The 21,728-nt window shown below is 40.6% G+C and overlaps 1 protein-coding gene across 1 annotated transcript in view; it reads left to right on the top strand.

The window, feature by feature from the left end:
- The first annotated feature begins 264 nt into the window (after positions 1-264).
- Positions 265-21,728, top strand: part of BMP3 (bone morphogenetic protein 3) — a 30,659-nt gene continuing 9,195 nt past the window's right edge. Inside the window, exon 1 of the mRNA XM_006151455.3 lies at positions 265-1,092. Coding sequence (XP_006151517.1) covers positions 732-1,092 — 361 coding nt within the window. The 5' untranslated portion in view covers positions 265-731. The remainder of the gene's footprint in view (positions 1,093-21,728) is intronic.

The raw sequence follows: 21,728 nt of genomic DNA, 5'->3' as shown, positions 1-21,728 counted from the left end.
CCTCCCCCTGCTGGTTCGCTGGTTACTTCCCACCTCGCTTCTCTCCTGGCTATAGCGGGGTCCGAGCTGTCTACGCGCCAGGGAGAGGGTGAGACTGGCTGCGGGCTCTCCAGATCAGCCCGAGAACCAAGGAACGCAGTCAGCGCCTCTCTCTCTCTCTCTCTCTCTGTGTGTGTCTCTGTCTCTCTCTTTCTCTCTCTCTCTCTCTCTCTCTCACACACACACACACACACTCACACACACATACACACTCACGCACACACACGTACACTCAAAACTCGGACCAGCCGCTCCGCGGCTCCTCCAATCCCTGGAAAGGGCGAGCGAGCGCCCTCCGGACCGCGGTGCGCACCCCTGTTCCAGAGGCGTCCAACGCGGCTCTAGTCCTGTTCCCAAGGGCCGCCGCTTCGGCCGAGCGTTCCCGAAAATCAAGCAGGGAGGGAAGGGAGAGACAGATCCTGAAAACACCCAGGCCACACACGCCGCGACCTCAGCTCTTGCTCAGCGTCCGAGTGGAGACGGCGCCCCCGGCGCTCTGCGCCCGCCAGACCCGCGCCGCTGCCTGGGAAGAGCCCACCTGCCGGGCCGCGCTCAGCCGGCGCCGCGAGTAGGGCTTGTCGCTGTCCAGTTCGGGCCGTGACCGGGGCTCCGGGCGCCCTCCCCTCTACTGGCTTGAAGTTCAACGATCCGCTCTGCTGCCGACCCCTCTGGCCTTCCGAGAGCCCCCCGCGATGCAGGGAGCGGACGCGCGGCGCCGAGCCCTGGCCATGGCTGGGGCGCGCTGGCTGCTGTGTCTGTGGCTGGGCTGCTCCTGTGTGAGCCTGGTGCAGGGAGACGGACCCAAGCTGCATTCGCCCGAGCTCCGCAAAGCTGTGCCAGGCGACCGCGCAGCAGGTGGTGGCCCGGGGCCCGAGCTGCAGCCGCACGACAAGGTGTCGGAGCACATGCTGCGGCTCTATGACAGGTACAGCGGCGGCCGCAGGGTCCAGGCGGCGCGGATGCCAAGCTCCCCTGAGCGCGGCTGGAGGTCCCCGCGTCCCCAGCCCCTGCGGGAAGGCAACACGGTTCGCAGTTTTCGAGCGGGAACAGCAGGTGAGTGCATGAGATAAGACCCCTCTGCGCCCCGCCCCAGCTTTCTACAGGACCCCCTACAGCTTGCTTATCAGCCTCCTGCGTACCGTGCTGCCCAGGGACCTTTCCCCACCCTCCGGGTCCCTTGGTGTCAACACTCCACATTATTCCAGCTGCCGCTTGGGTAAGCCCAGTTTTAGAATCCAACAGGAGAGAGAGAAGGGCGTGGAGTAGTGGTGGGGTCCGCTGGAGGAACTGCGTGGCAAAGAGGAAGGGGCGACCCCCATCCCCAGTGTGGGCTCCCGCCTGGATGTCTGCAACACCTCTGGGGTACCTTCTGCTGATGATTCCTAACTCGGTCAGCGGAAATTCCCTTGGGCTGGTCTTTAGCCATGTTTACCCAGAGGCAAATGTCGTTTTATGCCAGCCCCAGGGCTGGCCGGGAGAGAAAATTCACTCTTGAATTAGGTGCTTTTCCGTCGCCTTTTAGAGTGTCACTTCTCCAGGTCTTGGACCCGTTCTTAACTCGCGCCCTGTGTGTTACTACAGTGTATTGGATACTTCCTCATATGACAGTCCCTGGGTGGCAAACACAAACAAACCTGGTGCTTGGGTGTTTCCATTATTTAAAACTCATCTGGGCAAATAGTGATTGGTTTATCCACCCTGGGAGGAGCTGCAGGGAAAGAAGGGAGAGTAGCCTGGACTTAAACAATTCTTGGAACCTGGGATGAAAATCTGCTCATCCCCCTTTTCAACACAAATCACTGCAGATTGAAATTCACAGTTTAACAAGGTTCCTCCTAGCCCCTGTGGTGAAGTGAATAACTTATACTAACAGCCTCCCTCCCTTGTGCTAACAGCTTGAGGGAAAGTTTCCTGGACACTAACTCTGTTTATATGCTTTGAGGATGCACCAGGCTTTTTCCGCTCACTACATTGGTGATAAATGGAAATGTAACTGCAAAGCCTGCCTTCCGTGAACCCTTGAAAAATAGCCAAGAATCTTCAAGGAAGGAGGCCATGCTTCAACGCTTTATCAATTCTGTCAGAATCGCTAGAAAGAACTCTCCCCAAACATTGATATGTAGGACTCCTGGAAAAAAGAAAAGCTTAAGCATCCATCAAGGAAAGCCCTAGGTTGACACTGTAAATACACACTGGAGCTCGTAGGCATGATGACATTTACAGTAAATGTGAATTATGCTTTGTAGGGCAGAAGTCTTCTTCTGAGCTGAACCAGATTTCACTCTCTTCTTAAAACCACTAACGTGATCTATAAGGAGCTGATCCCCCTTTAGAAAACAGAAACCTGCTCTTCCTTATCCACAGCATCCCAGCCACTTGAGGGGGCTGTCCTGACAGACCACACTAGTGAATGCTGTTTAATTTGGTGCAACTCTGAGGGCAGGGCTCAATGAAGGAGCACGTGAGAAGTAATGAGGATTGGGAGGAGATTGGGTGGGCAAGGCAGATGGGAATAAGGAAGAGACTCAGTTCGCTTTTACCTTGCTACTCGCTTGCTCAGTTACATTCATTCGCAGGGAACAGCTGTGACACTCAAAAGGCCTACAGTTTTTTGTTTGGTTGTGTTGTTTTATTTCTGAATCAACAAGTTTCTCTTTTAGTATGAACTGCAAGGTTTAGAGGTGGAATTTGATTTTGTTTCATTCACGTGTCATGTATAGCTTTTATTTTTTGTGGGCTAAGTGAACAACTCAGGCACCATTATACTTTCTGGCTTCAACTCATTCCACACATTATAATTTCAGTGTCGCTTATCAGCCTCACTGAAGTCTTAGACCATCAAATGATGAACTCTGATACAGAGGCCAGACAGTCCCATGAAATGATGAAGTGCAGCTGGAAGCATATACACAAGGCTGTGTGTCCTGATAAGAAAAGTAATCCCTTTAGCATCCTAGAGCCTTTTAATGACTTATTCATCAAATGTAGGCCCTGGATTTTGTGAACGCTTCAGTGTCACATTACCTTATTGGGAACTCCTGGTGAGGTGGTTCGTGTTGGACTTCTTCCAAGAGTGTTTAGTTACTAACACACTCAAAAGGCCTCATTATAAGGCAGTTCTGGCCGCAATAAGATAGGACTCCAGAAAGGTGCTAAGGTTTTCATGTGTGTCCCTCTAACTTCGTCCATATCAGCATTTATTTCCATAACTCCTTTCACCTTGTGACCTATGTTCAGATGTAAGTGAAAGGGTCTGTCTGTGTTAATAAACTGGATATGTTTCCCAGTCCAATGTGTTTAAGTTTCACAACATATGAATGTCTCTAAACCAAAGATGTTGCAGATTTTAGTGGGAGGCCAGGTGGTATGCTATATAAATGGAGTGACTGCTGATCTGGCAGTCTTTCAGTTGCTTATTCAGGCTGAGTTGTAGCCTCAGAGAGCCCTATTTGCTCCTTGGAACCTAACTGATTAAAATTATTTATTGTTCTAAACCTAGAATATCTTTGGTTGAAAGTTAGCTGCTGTGGTCTCCCTCTGATTACTTTCTACTTAAACCATTACTTGATGGTGGGTGGCATCCATCCTAAATACACTTCCTGCTAACCCCTTTTCTCCTCCCCAAATGCTATGTAGTTGGTGTGCCAAAACCGTAAGGTTGGAGTGCTTGTAAGATTTTTTGTGATGTGTAAAGGTTTACATAAAGATATGCTTTAGCTTTCCTTTTGTAAAAGGTAATTTACAAATTATTGATGGCAGAAAAGTTCAGTCTTGTAAAAACACACACTCCTGAAGGAAGACAGAGGATATAAAATCCACTTTTATTTTAATCTTGGCCTAAGTTGTCTTTGGCTGCTATGTGATAAAAGAAGAATATTTTACATGAGGTTTTCGCCTGCCTTGATCCTTTAAGATAGATGATTTCCATTCATTATTTTTCTCATCATTTTCATAGTCACTTAATCTTATTTTTCCTAATCATAAATGTAACCTCGTTAGGAAAAGCAATTAAAGCACATGTGTTCTTATTAGGAAACTATTACTATTTATGACATACAGTTACAGAAATATTCCATTTCAGTGGGCATGTATTACTTTTTTTTTTAAAAAAAAATCACAAGTATTTCATAGCAAAAAAAGAAGAGGAAAGAAAGAACATTGAGGTAATCTAGACCCACAAGGGAATATTTTACTTCAACGAGAAAGAGGAAATTATTTCCTTTTTCCTACCAGAACCAAATCACTTTTAAAACAAAGAACCATGATTTAGAAATGTTTCTGAAGTGCATCGCTAAACTGTAAAGCTTGGGGAAGATCGTACATAAATAAGGTCTAAATAATCCCTCCAATAGAAGCTAAATAGAATACCTGGACCAGTGAGAAACCATCATTTTTTACCTAGTGTGATGGCCAGGGGCTAGTAACTTTATTAAAACATAGTTACCTTGAAATGCCTCACACCTAAAACTAGGTTTGAAATAAAAGAATCCTTGGATTATCTGATGTTTTTATTTAAAGGCCAGAGGTAATCTGCAGAGGAGGAGCTGATATACAGCTGCTTTGAATTGCACACTACTTTGAATTCATGATAGCCTTTAATGAAGTTTTTACTGTAATAGGCAAGATAGCTTTACAATCTCTGACATTTAAAAATCCATAATACCATGAATTCCTGATTATCCATGCAAATGAAAAGGAGAAAGCGAATGAATTACAAAAAGCATAATTTAAATTTAGCTCTATAGCATAGTTTAACCCACCCAAGACCAGGAGAAAATAGGGGTCATTGAGACAAAAACCCCCTAAGGAGATAATTCACTCAAGGAATATTTGTACATTAAAAATATATATGGACTATTAAAAATGAATTAAGAGGATTACATACATTTTATCTAACCAGAGGAAGTTCATGAGAATGTGATTGAAGGATTCAGGTTTTTCTTAAATGTAAATAGGGATGTGAATGTCAGATTACTTTCAATCATGTTTGCATTATAGAATTTGGAAGTGGTATTAAGGCGAACCACTCCAACCCCTTCCTTTAATGGAAGCAGAAATGGGCATCATGATGGATTTGCAAGACAATTTTCCAGACATATTAGGCTCATCTCAAAACCTGTTATTTCGGGAACCAGCAGTTAGCATAATGGTTATGTTGCTGGACTCCCACGTAGTCAACTGCGCGGTTCGCGTCCCGGACCTGGTGGCTTAGAACTCACGCCGGGCGTGTGTGCGCGCCTGCCCAAGATCCCGAGAGGAGAATGGAGGAGAAGGGATTGCAGCGTGACCATCTCCCCTGGGGGGTGATTTCTCGCTTTCTGTCTCTATGTCTCTCTCTGTCTGTCTGACGAGCGCACATGCCCTAGAGCGAAAACCTCTCCAAAAAAAAAAAAAAGAACAACAACAACAACAAAAACCCTGTTATTTCTAATAGTCTGATCTAATTTTCTAGGAGACATTTTTGCAAAATTAGATCTCTGGAAGATGCTAACAGGTGTTAAATAAAATCCAGTTCCATGGTCAAATAAGTTTGGAAAAGGTGATAGATTTTCTTTGCTAGGATACTTGATAGAGTCTTTAAATGCTAATGAGTTCCCTAAGAGACCACTTTCTCCCCGAGAGACATTAGAGAATTATGATTCTAAGATATACTAACACTGGCTTGGAGCCTTCCTAATTTAGCAAGAAAGGAAATATATGAAATTCCAGATGAATAAATACTACCATTGAAAACTGTCTCATTTCCTTTCTCATTTAGTATCTACCTTAGGATGTTCACTTATATTGTTACATTTTAGATATGGGTCTGCTCAGCATGGTACTATCTTCTGGCTTTTATGTTACAAACTTCACTGAAGGTAATTTTAGAATCTATCATTAAATTTTCTCTCTTTATGAGAATCCTTTATAGAATTAGTGTTTATTATTTTACAATAGGCATTATACTTTAAAAAGAAAAGCTGTTTTATTGGTGGAGAAATTCACTAGAGATCATACATATCACATCGCTAGTCTTTCATCCTCTCCAAAAAAAAAAAAAAAGAACAACAACAACAACAAAAACCCTGTTATTTCTAATAGTCTGATCTAATTTTCTAGGAGACATTTTTGCAAAATTAGATCTCTGGAAGATGCTAACAGGTGTTAAATAAAATCCAGTTCCATGGTCAAATAAGTTTGGAAAAGGTGATAGATTTTCTTTGCTAGGATACTTGATAGAGTCTTTAAATGCTAATGAGTTCCCTAAGAGACCACTTTCTCCCCGAGAGACATTAGAGAATTATGATTCTAAGATATACTAACACTGGCTTGGAGCCTTCCTAATTTAGCAAGAAAGGAAATATATGAAATTCCAGATGAATAAATACTACCATTGAAAACTGTCTCATTTCCTTTCTCATTTAGTATCTACCTTAGGATGTTCACTTATATTGTTACATTTTAGATATGGGTCTGCTCAGCATGGTACTATCTTCTGGCTTTTATGTTACAAACTTCACTGAAGGTAATTTTAGAATCTATCATTAAATTTTCTCTCTTTATGAGAATCCTTTATAGAATTAGTGTTTATTATTTTACAATAGGCATTATACTTTAAAAAGAAAAGCTGTTTTATTGGTGGAGAAATTCACTAGAGATCATACATATCACATCGCTAGTCTTTCATCACCATTGGTACGTTGATGAACAACACATTTACTCAAGGCATCTATCAAATCCCCTATATAACTCACATTCACTGTATTTACTAGATATAAGAAAGCCATACCACCTATCAGAAAGCTTTGTGAAAGTTATTGAGCAACTCAGCATACACTTTCTCTTGACTGGTCAGATTTTTGTGCTGCAATCTCAGAACTTTCATTCCCAAATTTTGATGATTTTCCCACTTGTTAAACTTATATATTATAGAAATCAGTATCTTAATTATTTTCGTAATAATAGTTACATGATGTTTGATATAACAAATATCTCAGCTTGAGCTTTCCTATACCAAGTTTTAATTGAATGATTATTTTTATGATATGAACTCATGAAAACAGAATTTTTAAATTATTTATTTATTTATTTACTTTTGCTATAGGGCACGTGCATTTGCCAGAAAGACAGAGAGAGAGAGAGACAGAAAGCAAGACATCACCCACCAGAAGGGATAACAATGCCACAATCCCTTCTCCTCCATTCACCTCTTGGGATCTTAGGCACGCACGCACACACGCCAGCGTGAGTTTAAGCCACTGGGTCCGGAACTCAAATCACGGTCAACTACATGGGAGTCCAGCGACATAGCCATTATGCCAACTGCTGGTCCCTGAAAACAGAATTTTAATGAAAATATTAATCAAGTGTCACAAGTATACCTACTTTGGACACTAGTAAATGATTACAGTGTGACCGAGGAGCCCTCATATATAGACTGTAGCTAAAGCAATAAAATTGATTCATCTAGTCACATTAGTAGTTATTGTGATTTTTTAAAATTTAACTTTATTTATTTATTTATTTTTAATTTGACTAGAGAGGAAGAGAGAGAGAGAGAGAAAGCCACCAGGTCCGAGGCTTGAACCACCATTGGCCATGTGGGAGTCCAGTACCCTTAACCACCACACCACCAGCCAGCCCAGTGCTGATTGTGTTTTAACATGTTGGCATATAAAGCAAAACTCCTGGCAACACACATTTTCAGAGCTGATATGTTAACAAAGGCATGGATTTCTCTTTATTCAACATCAGTATATAGGCTACTTTCTCATTTAGTATCTACCTTAGGATGTTCACTTATATTGTTACATTTTAGATATGGGTCTGCTCAGCATGGTACTATCTTCTGGCTTTTATGTTACAAACTTCACTGAAGGTAATTTTAGAATCTATCATTAAATTTTCTCTCTTTATGAGAATCCTTTATAGAATTAGTGTTTATTATTTTACAATAGGCATTATACTTTAAAAAGAAAAGCTGTTTTATTGGTGGAGAAATTCACTAGAGATCATACATATCACATCGCTAGTCTTTCATCACCATTGGTACGTTGATGAACAACACATTTACTCAAGGCATCTATCAAATCCCCTATATAACTCACATTCACTGTATTTACTAGATATAAGAAAGCCATACCACCTATCAGAAAGCTTTGTGAAAGTTATTGAGCAACTCAGCATACACTTTCTCTTGACTGGTCAGATTTTTGTGCTGCAATCTCAGAACTTTCATTCCCAAATTTTGATGATTTTCCCACTTGTTAAACTTATATATTATAGAAATCAGTATCTTAATTATTTTCGTAATAATAGTTACATGATGTTTGATATAACAAATATCTCAGCTTGAGCTTTCCTATACCAAGTTTTAATTGAATGATTATTTTTATGATATGAACTCATGAAAACAGAATTTTTAAATTATTTATTTATTTATTTACTTTTGCTATAGGGCACGTGCATTTGCCAGAAAGACAGAGAGAGAGAGAGACAGAAAGCAAGACATCACCCACCAGAAGGGATAACAATGCCACAATCCCTTCTCCTCCATTCACCTCTTGGGATCTTAGGCACGCACGCACACACGCCAGCGTGAGTTTAAGCCACTGGGTCCGGAACTCAAATCACGGTCAACTACATGGGAGTCCAGCGACATAGCCATTATGCCAACTGCTGGTCCCTGAAAACAGAATTTTAATGAAAATATTAATCAAGTGTCACAAGTATACCTACTTTGGACACTAGTAAATGATTACAGTGTGACCGAGGAGCCCTCATATATAGACTGTAGCTAAAGCAATAAAATTGATTCATCTAGTCACATTAGTAGTTATTGTGATTTTTTAAAATTTAACTTTATTTATTTATTTATTTTTAATTTGACTAGAGAGGAAGAGAGAGAGAGAGAGAAAGCCACCAGGTCCGAGGCTTGAACCACCATTGGCCATGTGGGAGTCCAGTACCCTTAACCACCACACCACCAGCCAGCCCAGTGCTGATTGTGTTTTAACATGTTGGCATATAAAGCAAAACTCCTGGCAACACACATTTTCAGAGCTGATATGTTAACAAAGGCATGGATTTCTCTTTATTCAACATCAGTATATAGGCTACAGAATCAAATAATCATTGTGTGTTTATCGATTTCTTCAGTTGCCTGCTTTCCTTTAAGATCCATCTTCTCTTGGCAACAGAACCACAGTAGATAGAGTGCCTAGACTGTATTTGGACCAACTATGAATTAAAGTGTTTGGGTAAAAATGACTCCACTGTACTACTAGCTTCAGTTCGGGACTGAGTAGGGTACTATTAACTATTTATTTTATTAAAATTAAATTGTATCTAAGAATTTTAGGAATGACAGGTTCATTGTTCAGTCCTCTCATTTTACAGTTAAAGTAACTGAGATCCCTTATTTGTTTTCCCTTCAAAGAATTCTTAAATTTAATGCATGAAATGAATCTAAAGACTAAGTCGAGCATAATTGCTGCAGACGAGGGGGCTTAGGATAAATCGTCTTCAAGGAGAGAAGAGATTGCTCGAGTTCTGATATTCCTGTTACTTAAGGTTAAGACTTAGATCTAAATCTAATCTTGGCTGAACTACTAATTAAGAAAGTCGTCTAATATTACTATTCCCTATTTGTTTATCAAATGGGTTATATCACACCTACAGTACCTATCTCACAGAAAAATGCAAAAACTCAATTGAGAAAGTAAATGTGAAGACTTATTAAAAGTTTAGAAACTCTGTATCAGTGAGATAGATATTCTTAATATTGGGTCATCAGAAAAGTCATGATGCATTTTTCTGTTTTGCTATGCAAGCGTGAATCATGACTTTCCAATGACTCAATATTTTGAGACTTTGTCTACCTCTAGCTTTCCACAAAGCCTTAAGCAAATCTCAGATGTTAAAAATGTGCATTTGGGGAACCAGAAGTTAGCGTAATGGCTATGTCGCTGGATTCCCACGTAGTCAACCGCAGTTCGCATCCCGGACCCGGTGGCTTAGAACTCACGCCGGGAGCGTGTGTGTATGTGTGCCCAAGATCCTGAGAGGAGAATGGAGGAGAAGGGATTGCGGCGTGACCATCCCCCCTGGGGGGGTGATTTCTCACTTTCTGTCTCTATGTCTCTCTCTGTCTGGCTGGCGAGCGCTCACGCCCTATAGCAAAAACCTCTCAGGAAAAAAAAAAATGTGCATTTGTTTATAACACAAAGGGTATAGGTGTGATAATGTAAATATGAAGAGACAGTAGTCAACTTGTAATTCTGTATATGATATCCCAAACCTACATTCAACTATTATATTCACAGTTACTATTTCTGTCCTGCTGGCTAAATGAGGCAGGGTTGTACTTTTTTTATAGAAATTTATTGAAGTTAGTCATTCCCAAAGTATGGTCCCTGGATTAGCAGCTTCAGCATCACATAGAAACTTGATAGAAATCCTCCAGCCAGGTCAGCATATAGCACAGTGGTTAAGGTGCCTGGATCCCACATGATTGACTATGCAGTTCAAGTCCCAGACCCATCTGCTTGAGAAACATGCCAGGAACATGTGAGTGCTTACCCAAAATCCTGAAAGGAGAATGGATGGAGGAGAGGGGATTGTAGCAGGACCATGCTTAATGGAGAGTGCTTTCTTGCTTTCTTTCTCTCATTCTCCCTCCAGCAAGTGCATGTGCCCTCTGGTAGTTCTTTTAGGTTTTGTTTTTGTTTTGTTTTGGTTTGGTTTGGTTTTTTTGAGAGGTTTTCACTATAGGGCGCATGTGCTTGCCAGAAAGACAGAGACAGAGAGACAGAAAGCGAGAAATCACCCCTCAGCGGGGATGGCCACGCCGCAATCCCTTCTCCTCCATTCTCCTCTTGGGATCTTGGATAGGCATGCATCGGGTCCAGGACTCGCGGTCGACTACATGGGAGTCCAGTGACATGGCCATTATGCTAACTGCTGGTCCCTTGTTTTGTTTTTAAGAAAAGAATCAAGAAATCCCACAGCAGACTTTCTGAATCAAACTTTGGAGTAAGACTCAGATATCTGTGTTTCAGCAAACCATCCAAGTGATCTGATTTATGTTTGAGAAACACTGCTCTAAACTTCTGTCCCTAGAGTTGGAGTATCGTATATCGTAACCAGCCTCTAAAATCTAAGATCGATTAACATGCTATCTTGGTCTCATCTAGTACTTTTAGTGGACCTCTCCATGAATACATGGTTTGATAGCATATATACTGGTAAGTTTCTTTTGCTTTAGAAGGGATATTACTGTCTTGATAACAGTTTTTGCCCCAGAGAAGGCTTCAAAGTAATTTGATCAAGACCTCTCACTCTTGGGACCAGCAGTTAGCATAATGGCTATGTTGCTGGACTCCCATGTAGTTGACTGTGTTCGAGTCCCAGACCTGGTGGCATAAACTCAATGCCGGGCGCATGTGCATGTGTGCCCAAGATCCCGAGAGGAGAATGGAGGAGAAGCATTGCCATCCCTCCAGGTTGTGATTTCTTGCTTTCTGTCTCTCTGTCCCTCTCTGTCCTTCTGGTGAGCACACATGCCCTATAGCAAAAACCTCTCAAAAGAAAAAGACTTCTCACTCTTCTGTCACAGGTGTAGAGAGTTTGTGACCTAATAGATTTGTAAGGAGTATGGTATGAGCTAGAACCAGTCCCTGGAGGCAGAGGGTCTATCTCATTTTGACATTGTATTCCAGGGACCCGAAGTAGTTTGCCTCATAGTTTGAACTCAGCAAATAATTCAGTTGAGTTGGATTAGTTATTCAAGAGACAATAGAAGAAGAGATAGTAGAAAAGCTATCAGTCAGTCAAAATGTCCTTTACAATAATCTTGATTTGGTTCAGTCTCAATGGTGCAGCAGTAGCGCAATGTTCTACAATGCTGGAAGCCACATGGAAGCCCAGGGTTCAGTTCCCTAGTCAACCTATACATACCAGGTGTGCATTAGGGCATGCCTGTGATCTTAGCTGACTAGGAAAGGCTGAGAGAAGAATCATAAGATAAGAATCTGTTGAAGGTACTTGTTTTTCTCTCTTTATGTCTCTCTGTCTCTCTCTCATGAAATAAATAATTTATATTTTAAAAATCTTGGCAAAATGCTCATGGGAAATTCTTTTAAGGCAAGTTTACACACACATATAGATATATATATTAGGTTTTTGCCATAGGGCATGTGTGATCACTGGAGAAAGAGAGAGACAAAGAGAGACAGTGAGAGGATAATTGAGAAATCACCTCTTCAGGGGAGATGGCCATGTTGCAATCCCTTCTCCTCCTCCTCCATTCTCCTCCTGGGATTTTGAGCACACTTAGCATGATTTCAAGCCACTGGGTTTTGGATTCAAACAGCTGTTGGCCATGTAGGAGTCTAGATTTAACCACCTTGCCACCTCCTGGCTTCTGATAGCAATACTATTTTACTTCATATACAATTGCCCTAATAATTCCTCTTTTCTAATGAACTGGAAGGAAATACCATGTGGTACTTATACCCAAGAAGGGTTTTTGCTGACTTTTGAGAACTTGAGTCTACTTGAAAGTTTTTTTTTTTTTTCACTTTGGGGTTACAGAGGAAAAACTTTTGAATCTGGTAAGTGTACATAGTTGTTTATTCAACAAATTTAACAAATATTTTTCAGGATATAAATGTTCCAGACTGTAAAGTACTAGAAATTCAAAGATTTATAGGACATGGGTCTGCCCGCTGAGAGCTCACAGTCTAGGAATGCCCCTGGCTGGAGGCTGAGACTCGATAAACTGATGAATGAACACTTTGCTATTCTAGAAAAACATACATTATATCATCTTTGGCCATGTTTTACTTTGGACACAGAGAATGGTTGTTTTGAGATCTTATAAAACTCAGCCATTCAACTGCAACTCTGTAAGAAAAACCAAATTCTATGATATTGTCTTCCATTTAGAACTCTCTATATTGCCTGTGCCTGAAAGTTGAAGGCCTCAAAGGGAAACTGTAGGTTGACTAAGTAATCAGCTGTTGACCAGGGGTATACGTGACCCTGTCCTAGGCACCTCTGGCATTTCTAGCAGCTGTACTTTGTTTAGACAAAGAAGGAGAGAGATCATTCTTAGTTACATATTTTCTGTATGACTAAAATGTTTTCCCTGCTTCCTGGGGATTTAACTAATCATCAAGATTTCATTTAGTCTATTTGTTTTAAAATTAGACTTTACATAGAAAGCTTTCCATTGTGTGTTCTAATTCCTTTGGAGAACATTCTGTGGTGGGCCAGCACAAAGGTGAACTTACCCTTACCACTCCCGGAACACCACCTCAGTTGCTCCAGGAGAAGAGCTGAACGGTTAGGATGCCGTGGCTGGTCCTGCATCCCTAAGTCACAGCCTGACTACCCAAGCTGTCTTCCGAATTGTCAGATGCAGGTGCTTTGTTTTCATACAAGAACTGAAAGAATGTTTCTACCTTGGGTTGCTCTCCTAGTACAGCAGTTCCATACCATGCTTTGGAAACCAGATTCCCCTCTGGCCAACCACAGTTTGAATTTTAGCCCTGGTGGCTTGATAAACATGCCAGGCACGTGTGCATGAATTTCTAAGATGGAGGAGAAGGAATCGTGGCAGATCGTGCCCTGTTGGGAGGGAGGGGCTTTCCCTGTCTCTTTCTCTTTTACTTACACTCTTAGCAATTAACAAAATAAACAACCAAAAACTTCTACCTTGAACTAATAACCAAACTCCTAAAAAAAATATGTATGTAGGCAATAGAAGACCTGGCTTATTCTCCCAAATCAATCACTAACTGGTTAGCACCTATGAGTCTTCATCTTTGCATTTCTATAATGATGTAGATTGAAATAAATTTATTTATAAAGAATTTACTAAGGACTGAGTATGGGTCGAGCCCTCTGCTAGGGGCTGAAGAGGCTGGCATAGTAAAGCTTTGCCTCTAAGAAGTTCAAGGTCTCAACAAGGAGCAATCGTGTAACGAAAATGCTGATGGAGGCAGGGCGCTAACAAGGGAGTGAGTTGTCATAACAAGTTTGCTTCCAGGGTGGTGCCTCTGCTTTGCCTTAAAAAACAGGTCTGGATTATCAAGGAGGAAAGAGTTGAAAGAGTGCTAAAGGCATTCCAGAGAGAAGTGGCAGCAGGTGCGAAGTCCCAACAAGTGTGTAAGATCAGAGTTGGATTCGTTCAGAAACTTACCTGACTTCTAAACCCTCTTTCAATTCTCAGATATCAGGACTCTAGAAAATTCAAAATATAATAATGCCAATGGCAAGCCCTAAACTATAAAACTATATGCAGTAGATATAGTCCCAGAAAGAAAAACAAAACAAAAGGACTGCTTCTAGTGCCAGCAAACAGTAAGAAAATAGCACCACCTATGGGTAGTTAAATTTTGTCATCAAAAATATTTCTTTGGAAAGAGTTGGAAACAAAACCTGCTGTGGTTCCTTGCAAGGGACCTGAGGCGTTCTGTAATGCACCTTTCACACCCTGTCCTAACGTAAAGGGACCCCAGGGATAGCCCAACTTATGAACAGTTTTCTAGGCACACAGATCTCACTAAGTAAGCCAAATGGTAAGAAGTCATGACTTGCACTGGCCTGGATTCAGCTTCCATTCAACGATTGCCTTTAGACTTCCATTCTTATCTTTGCTACTGGAAAGAAAAACCTCATTGATCTCACCATAGAAACCTGGGTATTTGAAAATAATACTCATGTCATTACTAAACTTTTTTTTTTTTTTTAATTTCCTCTTTAGGTCATGTATTCTTACTTCTTCAACTCAAACTTAAAAGATAATTTTCAGATCCCTCAACATCTTGGTTACGTTCCTAGGGACTTGCTTCTGTATCAATAAACTAGTCAAAATAAGAGTACCTGGGGCAGGCACTGTGGCCTGGTGGTTAAAGGAGCTAGATCCTACATGGCCCACAATTTGAATCCCTACCCCAGAAGCTTGAAAAACAAGCCAGGTTTGGGACCAGCAGATGGTGTAATGGTTACATTGCTGGACTCCCACATGGCTGACCATGACTTGAGTCCTGGACCTGGCAGCTTGAAATTCATACCAGCCACATGCGCATGTGTGCCCAAAATCCTGAGAGGAGAATGGAAGAGAAGGTATTGCAGCGTGACCATTTCCCCCTGGGGGGGGGAGGGTGATTTCTCACTTTCTCTCTCTCTCTCTGTCTCTCTCCATCTCCAGTGATCACACGCACCCTATATAAAAAAAATCTCCCTAAAATAAACATGTCAGGTGCATGCCCAAAATCCTGATAGGATAAATAAATGGTGTGTGACCATTCCCCATTGGAGGGTGCTTTCTCCCTTTTTGTCTTCCTTCCTCTCTCTCTAGTGAGTGTATAAGTCCTCTGGCAATAAGGGAAAAAAAAAAGGCAACTAGAATTAGGCATACAAACCTAAGTATATTTAGACTGGTGTAGCATACAGTTCATATTTCCTAGTGCTACAATAGAATATAGCCTAAATATTCATATGCCATTTTACTGTAACCTGATAAAAAGAAACCCACCCTTGTGGCTTTTTAAATTATTGTACAGTTTGGTCTTATTCATCAGAAAATATGCTTCAAGTTTCTGAGTATGGAATTCTAAATAGTTAAATATCTGACCATTTCAGTATAGAAAAAGCAGACACGAAGACAGGTTTCATTTGCTTTTATTTATACCTGTGTGCAGAGATAAGTCTGTGGTACGACTCAAGGGGAAAAGAAAGAAACCTAATTCAAAACTCCAGTTCTTAAGTACATTTGAAGAGTGAAATCTCTATAAAATCTTTAAGAATTAAAACATGAAAGTAATTGAATTGATGTTATATATTTCTCCTTACAGGGAGGTATTTAATCTATTTCTTACTTATTCTTCTATATTATTGGGTTGTCGGGAAAGTCAACGTGCATTTTTGCATAGAAGAACAGAAGAGCACGTTATGACTTTTCCAACAACACAATCATTTGCTCAGTACCATGCAACTCTCTTGTTACTGGTTTTGTCTATGTTAAATACTTAATAAATCTTTTGGGGTTGTTTTTTGAGGAAGAGTATTGACTTGCACAGAAATTAAATGCTTTAAGATAAGAACACACAAAAATAAAGTATGGGGGAACCAGCAGTTAGCGTAATGGCTATGTCGCTGGACTCCCACGTAGTTGACCGTGGTTCGTGTCCTGGACCCGGTGGCTTAAAACTCACGCCGGGCGCATGTGCGTGCGTGCCCAAGATCCCGAGAGGAGAATGGAGGAGAAGGGATTGCGGCGTGACCATCCCCCCTGGGGGGTGATTTCTCGCTTTCTGTCTCTATGTCTCTCTCTGTCTGGCTGGCGAGCGCACGCGCCCTACAGTGAAAATCTCTCTAAAAAAAATAAAATAAAAAAATTTAAAAAATAAAGTTTGGGATAGAGAAGGCAAGGAACACTTTTTGGAATGGTTCAGATTCAACAGGCAGAGATCGCTAACCTGACTGGAAATAACATGACCCCTTTGGTTAGGACCTATTGTGAATTGGCTTTTCCTTTCTGAACTTGGGCAGCTTAGATGTTTGTGAGGACTTTGAATGATTAGGTTAATTTGAAGTTTTTCCCTAACTCCTATTTTAAAACAGTGGCAACACTGTTCATGCAAAAGCTTCCAGATATATAGCACTGCCTATTGCTTAAATGGTTCCTTCCATCCCCTCCCCATCACCTCCCTGCCTTTGTCTTTAGAAGTCAGTTCCAAGATTACCTCTTTATTATTTCTTTCTCCCTCCTACCTGGGCAGAATTCACTGTTCCCTCTTCTGCTCCAAGATCATAATTAAATCTGAGAAACAAGTGTTATCATGGCCAAACTGCCTACGGTTGCTCAGGAGTCCTTTTCTCCGCCACAGTGTGCACAGGAGCATCGATTTGTGCAGCCCAGTAACCCTGTCTAGGGTCCTGCACCTAGCAGATGTTCAGTTCATCGTTGTTAGAGTAAAACGTTCATTTCATGTTGGTCTCTGTTCTTTGCTGATTGTGGTGTATTTATGTGTGTAATACAAAAACAACACAATTAAAGCTGGGTCTCTCTGTCTTACGACACTATTACTAAACTGCCCATTTAATTGTATTGTAAAGCACTTTGGGGTCTCAGACTTCTGATTTCAGATTGAAATGGTCATGGCTAGAGGAAAAATTACACAGTAATCGACAAGATTATCTTTATGTGATATTTTCTTCATATATAAAGAATGTTGTGTTTCAAGAAGGCAATCTTGGAGGTCAGACAGTGGTGCAACTCTCAGTAAAAGCCAGTGCAACATGACGCTGCAGGGCTGACCCACGTAGGATGGTTCCAGCTTCAAGTTCAGAGACCTTCCTGAGTATGCTGGCACTCCTGTGCCTATGGAGTTGGCTGAGACTAGGAGTGAATCACAGTGTCAAGACCCTGCTGGGAGACTCATTGGCGAAAAGCTCACTAGTGGCGCCACCAGTGTAGTGATATGATGCAAGATTCCCATTTGGGACCAACAGTTAACGTAATGGCTATGTCGCTGGACTCCCATGAAGTCGACCGCGGTTCCCGTCCTGAACCTGGTGGCTTAAAACTCACGCCAGGCGTGTGTGCGTGCGTGCCCAAGATCCCGAGAGGAGAATGGAGGAGAAGGGATTGTGGCATGGCCATCCCCCCTGGGGGGTGATTTCTTGCTTTCTGTCTCTGTCTGGCGAGCACACGCGCCCTATAGCAAAATAATAATAATAATAATAAACTCAAAAATATTAAGACCCTGCTGGGAGAACTGACCCTCTATCTCTTTTGCTCATGGCAAAAATAAACCAACTTTTTTTAAAAAAAGTTTTTTAAAGGGGAATCTTGCTCAATTAAGTGGTTTGCATCTTCATGTGAAGCAAAACCCTTATTCTTTACTGCATTTAGAGACTAGATTTTTTTTCTTACCTTATGGACTATATGACTACAAAACTCGTGGTTATTTTAGACCACTAACGTTCAGTAGAAATTTAATACAAACCAAATGTGTGATTTGTATATGTAATTTAAAAATTTGTAGCCATATTTTAAAATGTAAAAATCACAAGCAAAATTAATTTTAATCATATTATATATAGTACAATATATTTTAATATTATCAGCACATACTTAATATAAAACATAGTAATGTGATATTTTGCATTCACTTTTGGATTCAGTATTCAAAATACAGGTTGCATTTTTTTTTTTTTAAGTTTTGCCAGAGAGAGAGAGAGAAGAAAAAGAAAGAGAGGGAGAACATAAAAGCATTCCCCGTAGGACACTACAATTCCCTCTCCCATTTCTCCCTCTTTTCAGGATTTTGGGCATTCATGTACACATGCCTGGTGTGTTTCTTAAGCCACTGAGTTTGGAACTTGAACCATGTAGTTGGCCAGATGGGATCCAGTTGCTTAACCACCAGGCCACAGCTTGCCCCAAGTTATATTTTTATGCTCAAAACACACTTAAATTATTTATTTAAGTATTTATTTATTTATTTATTTCCATTTGTTACTATTATTTTTAAATTTGGTCAGAGAGAGAGAGAGCGAAAGGGAAAGCAAGGAAACAAGCCACCAACTCTTGGACTTGAACTGTGGTCAGCCATGTGGGAATCCAGTGCCTTTAACCCCCACCCCACCTGCCGCCCCACACACTTAAATTCTTACTTAAGTGGGTAGTCACTGTCATACTGAACAGTGCAGTTCTAGATAGCTAACATTTATTGACTATTTTCTATGTCCTCTGTGCTTTACTTGTGTATATTCATTTAATCATCAACAACTCTGTGGCTGGTGCTATGAACCCATTTTACCAAAGAGCACACTGGAGCTTAAAGCACTCAGATTATTTGTGTGCAAATTGCTATTGGTGTAAGGAAGCTAGAACTGGGCCATTTTGACTTCAAAATAAGGATCTGAATTAAAACGAGTCATTAGAGGAGACAGCATGACAGATTCTGAGACTTTTTTGAAAGGATATGGAAGATTAGACACAGGGGTAGAGGCTAATTAACATCAGGTCATAAGGTGACAGGAAACATGTTTGAAAGAAGGAAACTTTTGAAGCAAAATGTGAGGACAAGGGATAGAATTGCTTTATCCATTAAGACACTGCCACCCGTACCCCTTGGAGTTCATTTATTCTCTGCCAGGATGTTTGGCAACCACCCAATGACCACATACTTAGAACAGAGTGACTTCTCTTCCTCCCATTCTCAACCTCCATCTGCTTCATGAAGTTTGGGTAGAAGTATAGGCTATGGTGACTGGTATAAATTAAGGCTAGAGTCTCTGAACAACCATGATGCCATGGCTTTGTTATAAAGGCCTGTAAAATATTATCCTGGTGTCATGGATTATACAAATGTGCACCAATGGCAGTTTCCTCCTTTCCTCATTTTGAACACAATGTTCAAAATGAGTAAAATATGTTTCCCATCGCACTTCCCTTGTGCTTAGGGACCCAGTGAACTCCTTTTAAGCATTTTAAGTTTTCCACATCTTTATAAAAATGTTTTGTTGTTTTACAGAAACATGTTTTTGATCAAGAATGTAATTTCACAATTGCGTGTGTGTTTCTGAAACAAATACGTGGATGGAACGAGTGCATGGAGGTGGCTTAGGTTCTGGTGATCCAATCCGGAAGTGCAGACTCTCATGTTCACCCCTCAGGTTTGACTGAGAGCTCATTAAATGATCTGAAGAGAAGGAACCACTCAGCTTCCTGTTTTTGTACTCTTTTTACTTCTGGATTTAAAGAATTAGAATTGAACAATTTCAATCATTTTTGTCGAGCCACATAGAAATTGAACTCTTAAATTCGTGGGCCATCATGAACTTTATAAAAGCATGACAGCAGTATCCATTTCTGATATGTTAGAAGGCATGACTTACTTCCTTCAGTTACTTTATCTAAATCTTTGGATATCTTGTCCTGCTTATGTTATCCAACCTTTATTCTTCACCCTACATTGTTTTGAGACAGGCATGAGAGGATGTTATCCTACAGGATATATAGTATAAATACCATAACTAAAAGCGTTAATGTATATTTAAGAAATACTAAACCTTCTATGAACTGTTATGCACCTCTCATTTAATTCTGATGACATGGGAAGTAGATATTACCTCCATTTTATGAATGAGAACATTGACTTGCTTAAAGTTATAGAGCTAATAAGTAACTGATCTAGCATTTAAATCAAGGGAGTTCTAATTCCAAACCCTACACTTGGAATCAGTAGGGTATACATGGGTCATATAAGAAGGTATTACGTATTTTCCCAAATTTATAGGAATAAGTTTTGGTAGTCTTTAGAACTGTCAGCTCTAACTTTATGACGTTTACTACTATGTTACAGTTTTCATATATTTATGATATTTAAGACATAAGCAAATTAGTAAAGATGGCTGATCCTTTCTTTCTTCCCTTATTTTTTCTGACTTTTAAAATTACTCATTTCCTCTTTTTTTGCCACTCAAGAATCCTTGGGACAAAAAAAGAGGCTGCATAATTTTTTTATTTGTTATCTTTTTTTTTAATTTGGGTAAAATTCACATAGCATAAAACTATGTTAAGTAAACAATACAGTGGCAATTGATACCTTCACAGTGTTGTACAACCACCAAGACTGTCTAGTTCTAAAATATTTCTGTCATCCCAAAGTAGAAAGTTTCTTCTTCTTCTCCTTTGCCGCTAGCCCCTGGCAAACACCAATCTGCATGGATTTAACTATTCTGGATATTTCATATGAAAGGAATCAAACAATATGTGACCTTTTGTGTCCAGCTGTCACTGAACACAATGTTTTTAAAATCATCCATGTTGTAGCGTGTATCAGTTCTTCATTTCTAATCATAGCAGAGAACATTCTATGGCATGGATGGATTACAATTTGTTTCTTCATTTCTCATTTGAGCTGTTTCCACCTTTTGGCTATTATAAATAGTGCTCCTAAAACCATGTACTTATTGAGTACCCTGTTTTTAATTCTTTGAGGTACATAATTAGGAGCAGAATTGCTGAAGCATGTTATAATTATACATTTAACTTTTTGAAGGACTGCCAAACAGTTTTCCTTTCTTTTTCTTTTTTACAGAGTTTCTGCCTTATGGTGCATGTGCTTGCCAGAGAGAGAGAGAGAGAGAGACAGTCAGTGAGTGGGAAAATAAGAAATCACCCCCCTTAGGCCTGGCTGTGCCACAACCCCTTCTCCTCCATTCTCCTCTCGGGATCTTGGGTGCTCGTGCACACACACACACACACACACCCCCACACACACACCAGGTGCGATTTTCAAGCCACCAGGTCCAGGACTCAAATCATGGTCGGCCATATGAGAGTCCAGCAATGTGACCACTATGCCATCTGCTGGGCCCTGCCAAACAGTTTTCTACAGTAGCTGAACCACTTTACATTCCCACCAGTACTGTAAGAGGGTTTCTGTATGTCCTCACTAACTTTCTCAGGATTTTGTTTTGTTTTGTTTTGTTTTGTCATATCTATCCTCCTGTGTCAAGTAATACCTCATTATGATTTTGATTTGTATTTCCCAAATAACTGATGATGTTGAACATCTTTGTGTGTGTATGTGTGTTCACCATTTGTATAAGGGGAGTTGCTAGAAAATTCATTAAAAATACACATTATGAAAAAAGCTATGCATGGATTTCAGGGTTTATTGCCT

Source organism: Tupaia chinensis, unplaced genomic scaffold (assembly GCF_000334495.1).
Source record: "Tupaia chinensis unplaced genomic scaffold, TupChi_1.0 Scaffold000318_1, whole genome shotgun sequence".
NCBI classification, from domain to species: Eukaryota; Metazoa; Chordata; class Mammalia; order Scandentia; family Tupaiidae; genus Tupaia; species Tupaia belangeri.
The sequence above is the reverse complement of the archived record's forward strand: the minus strand, read 5'-3'. Positions and strand labels throughout refer to the sequence as shown.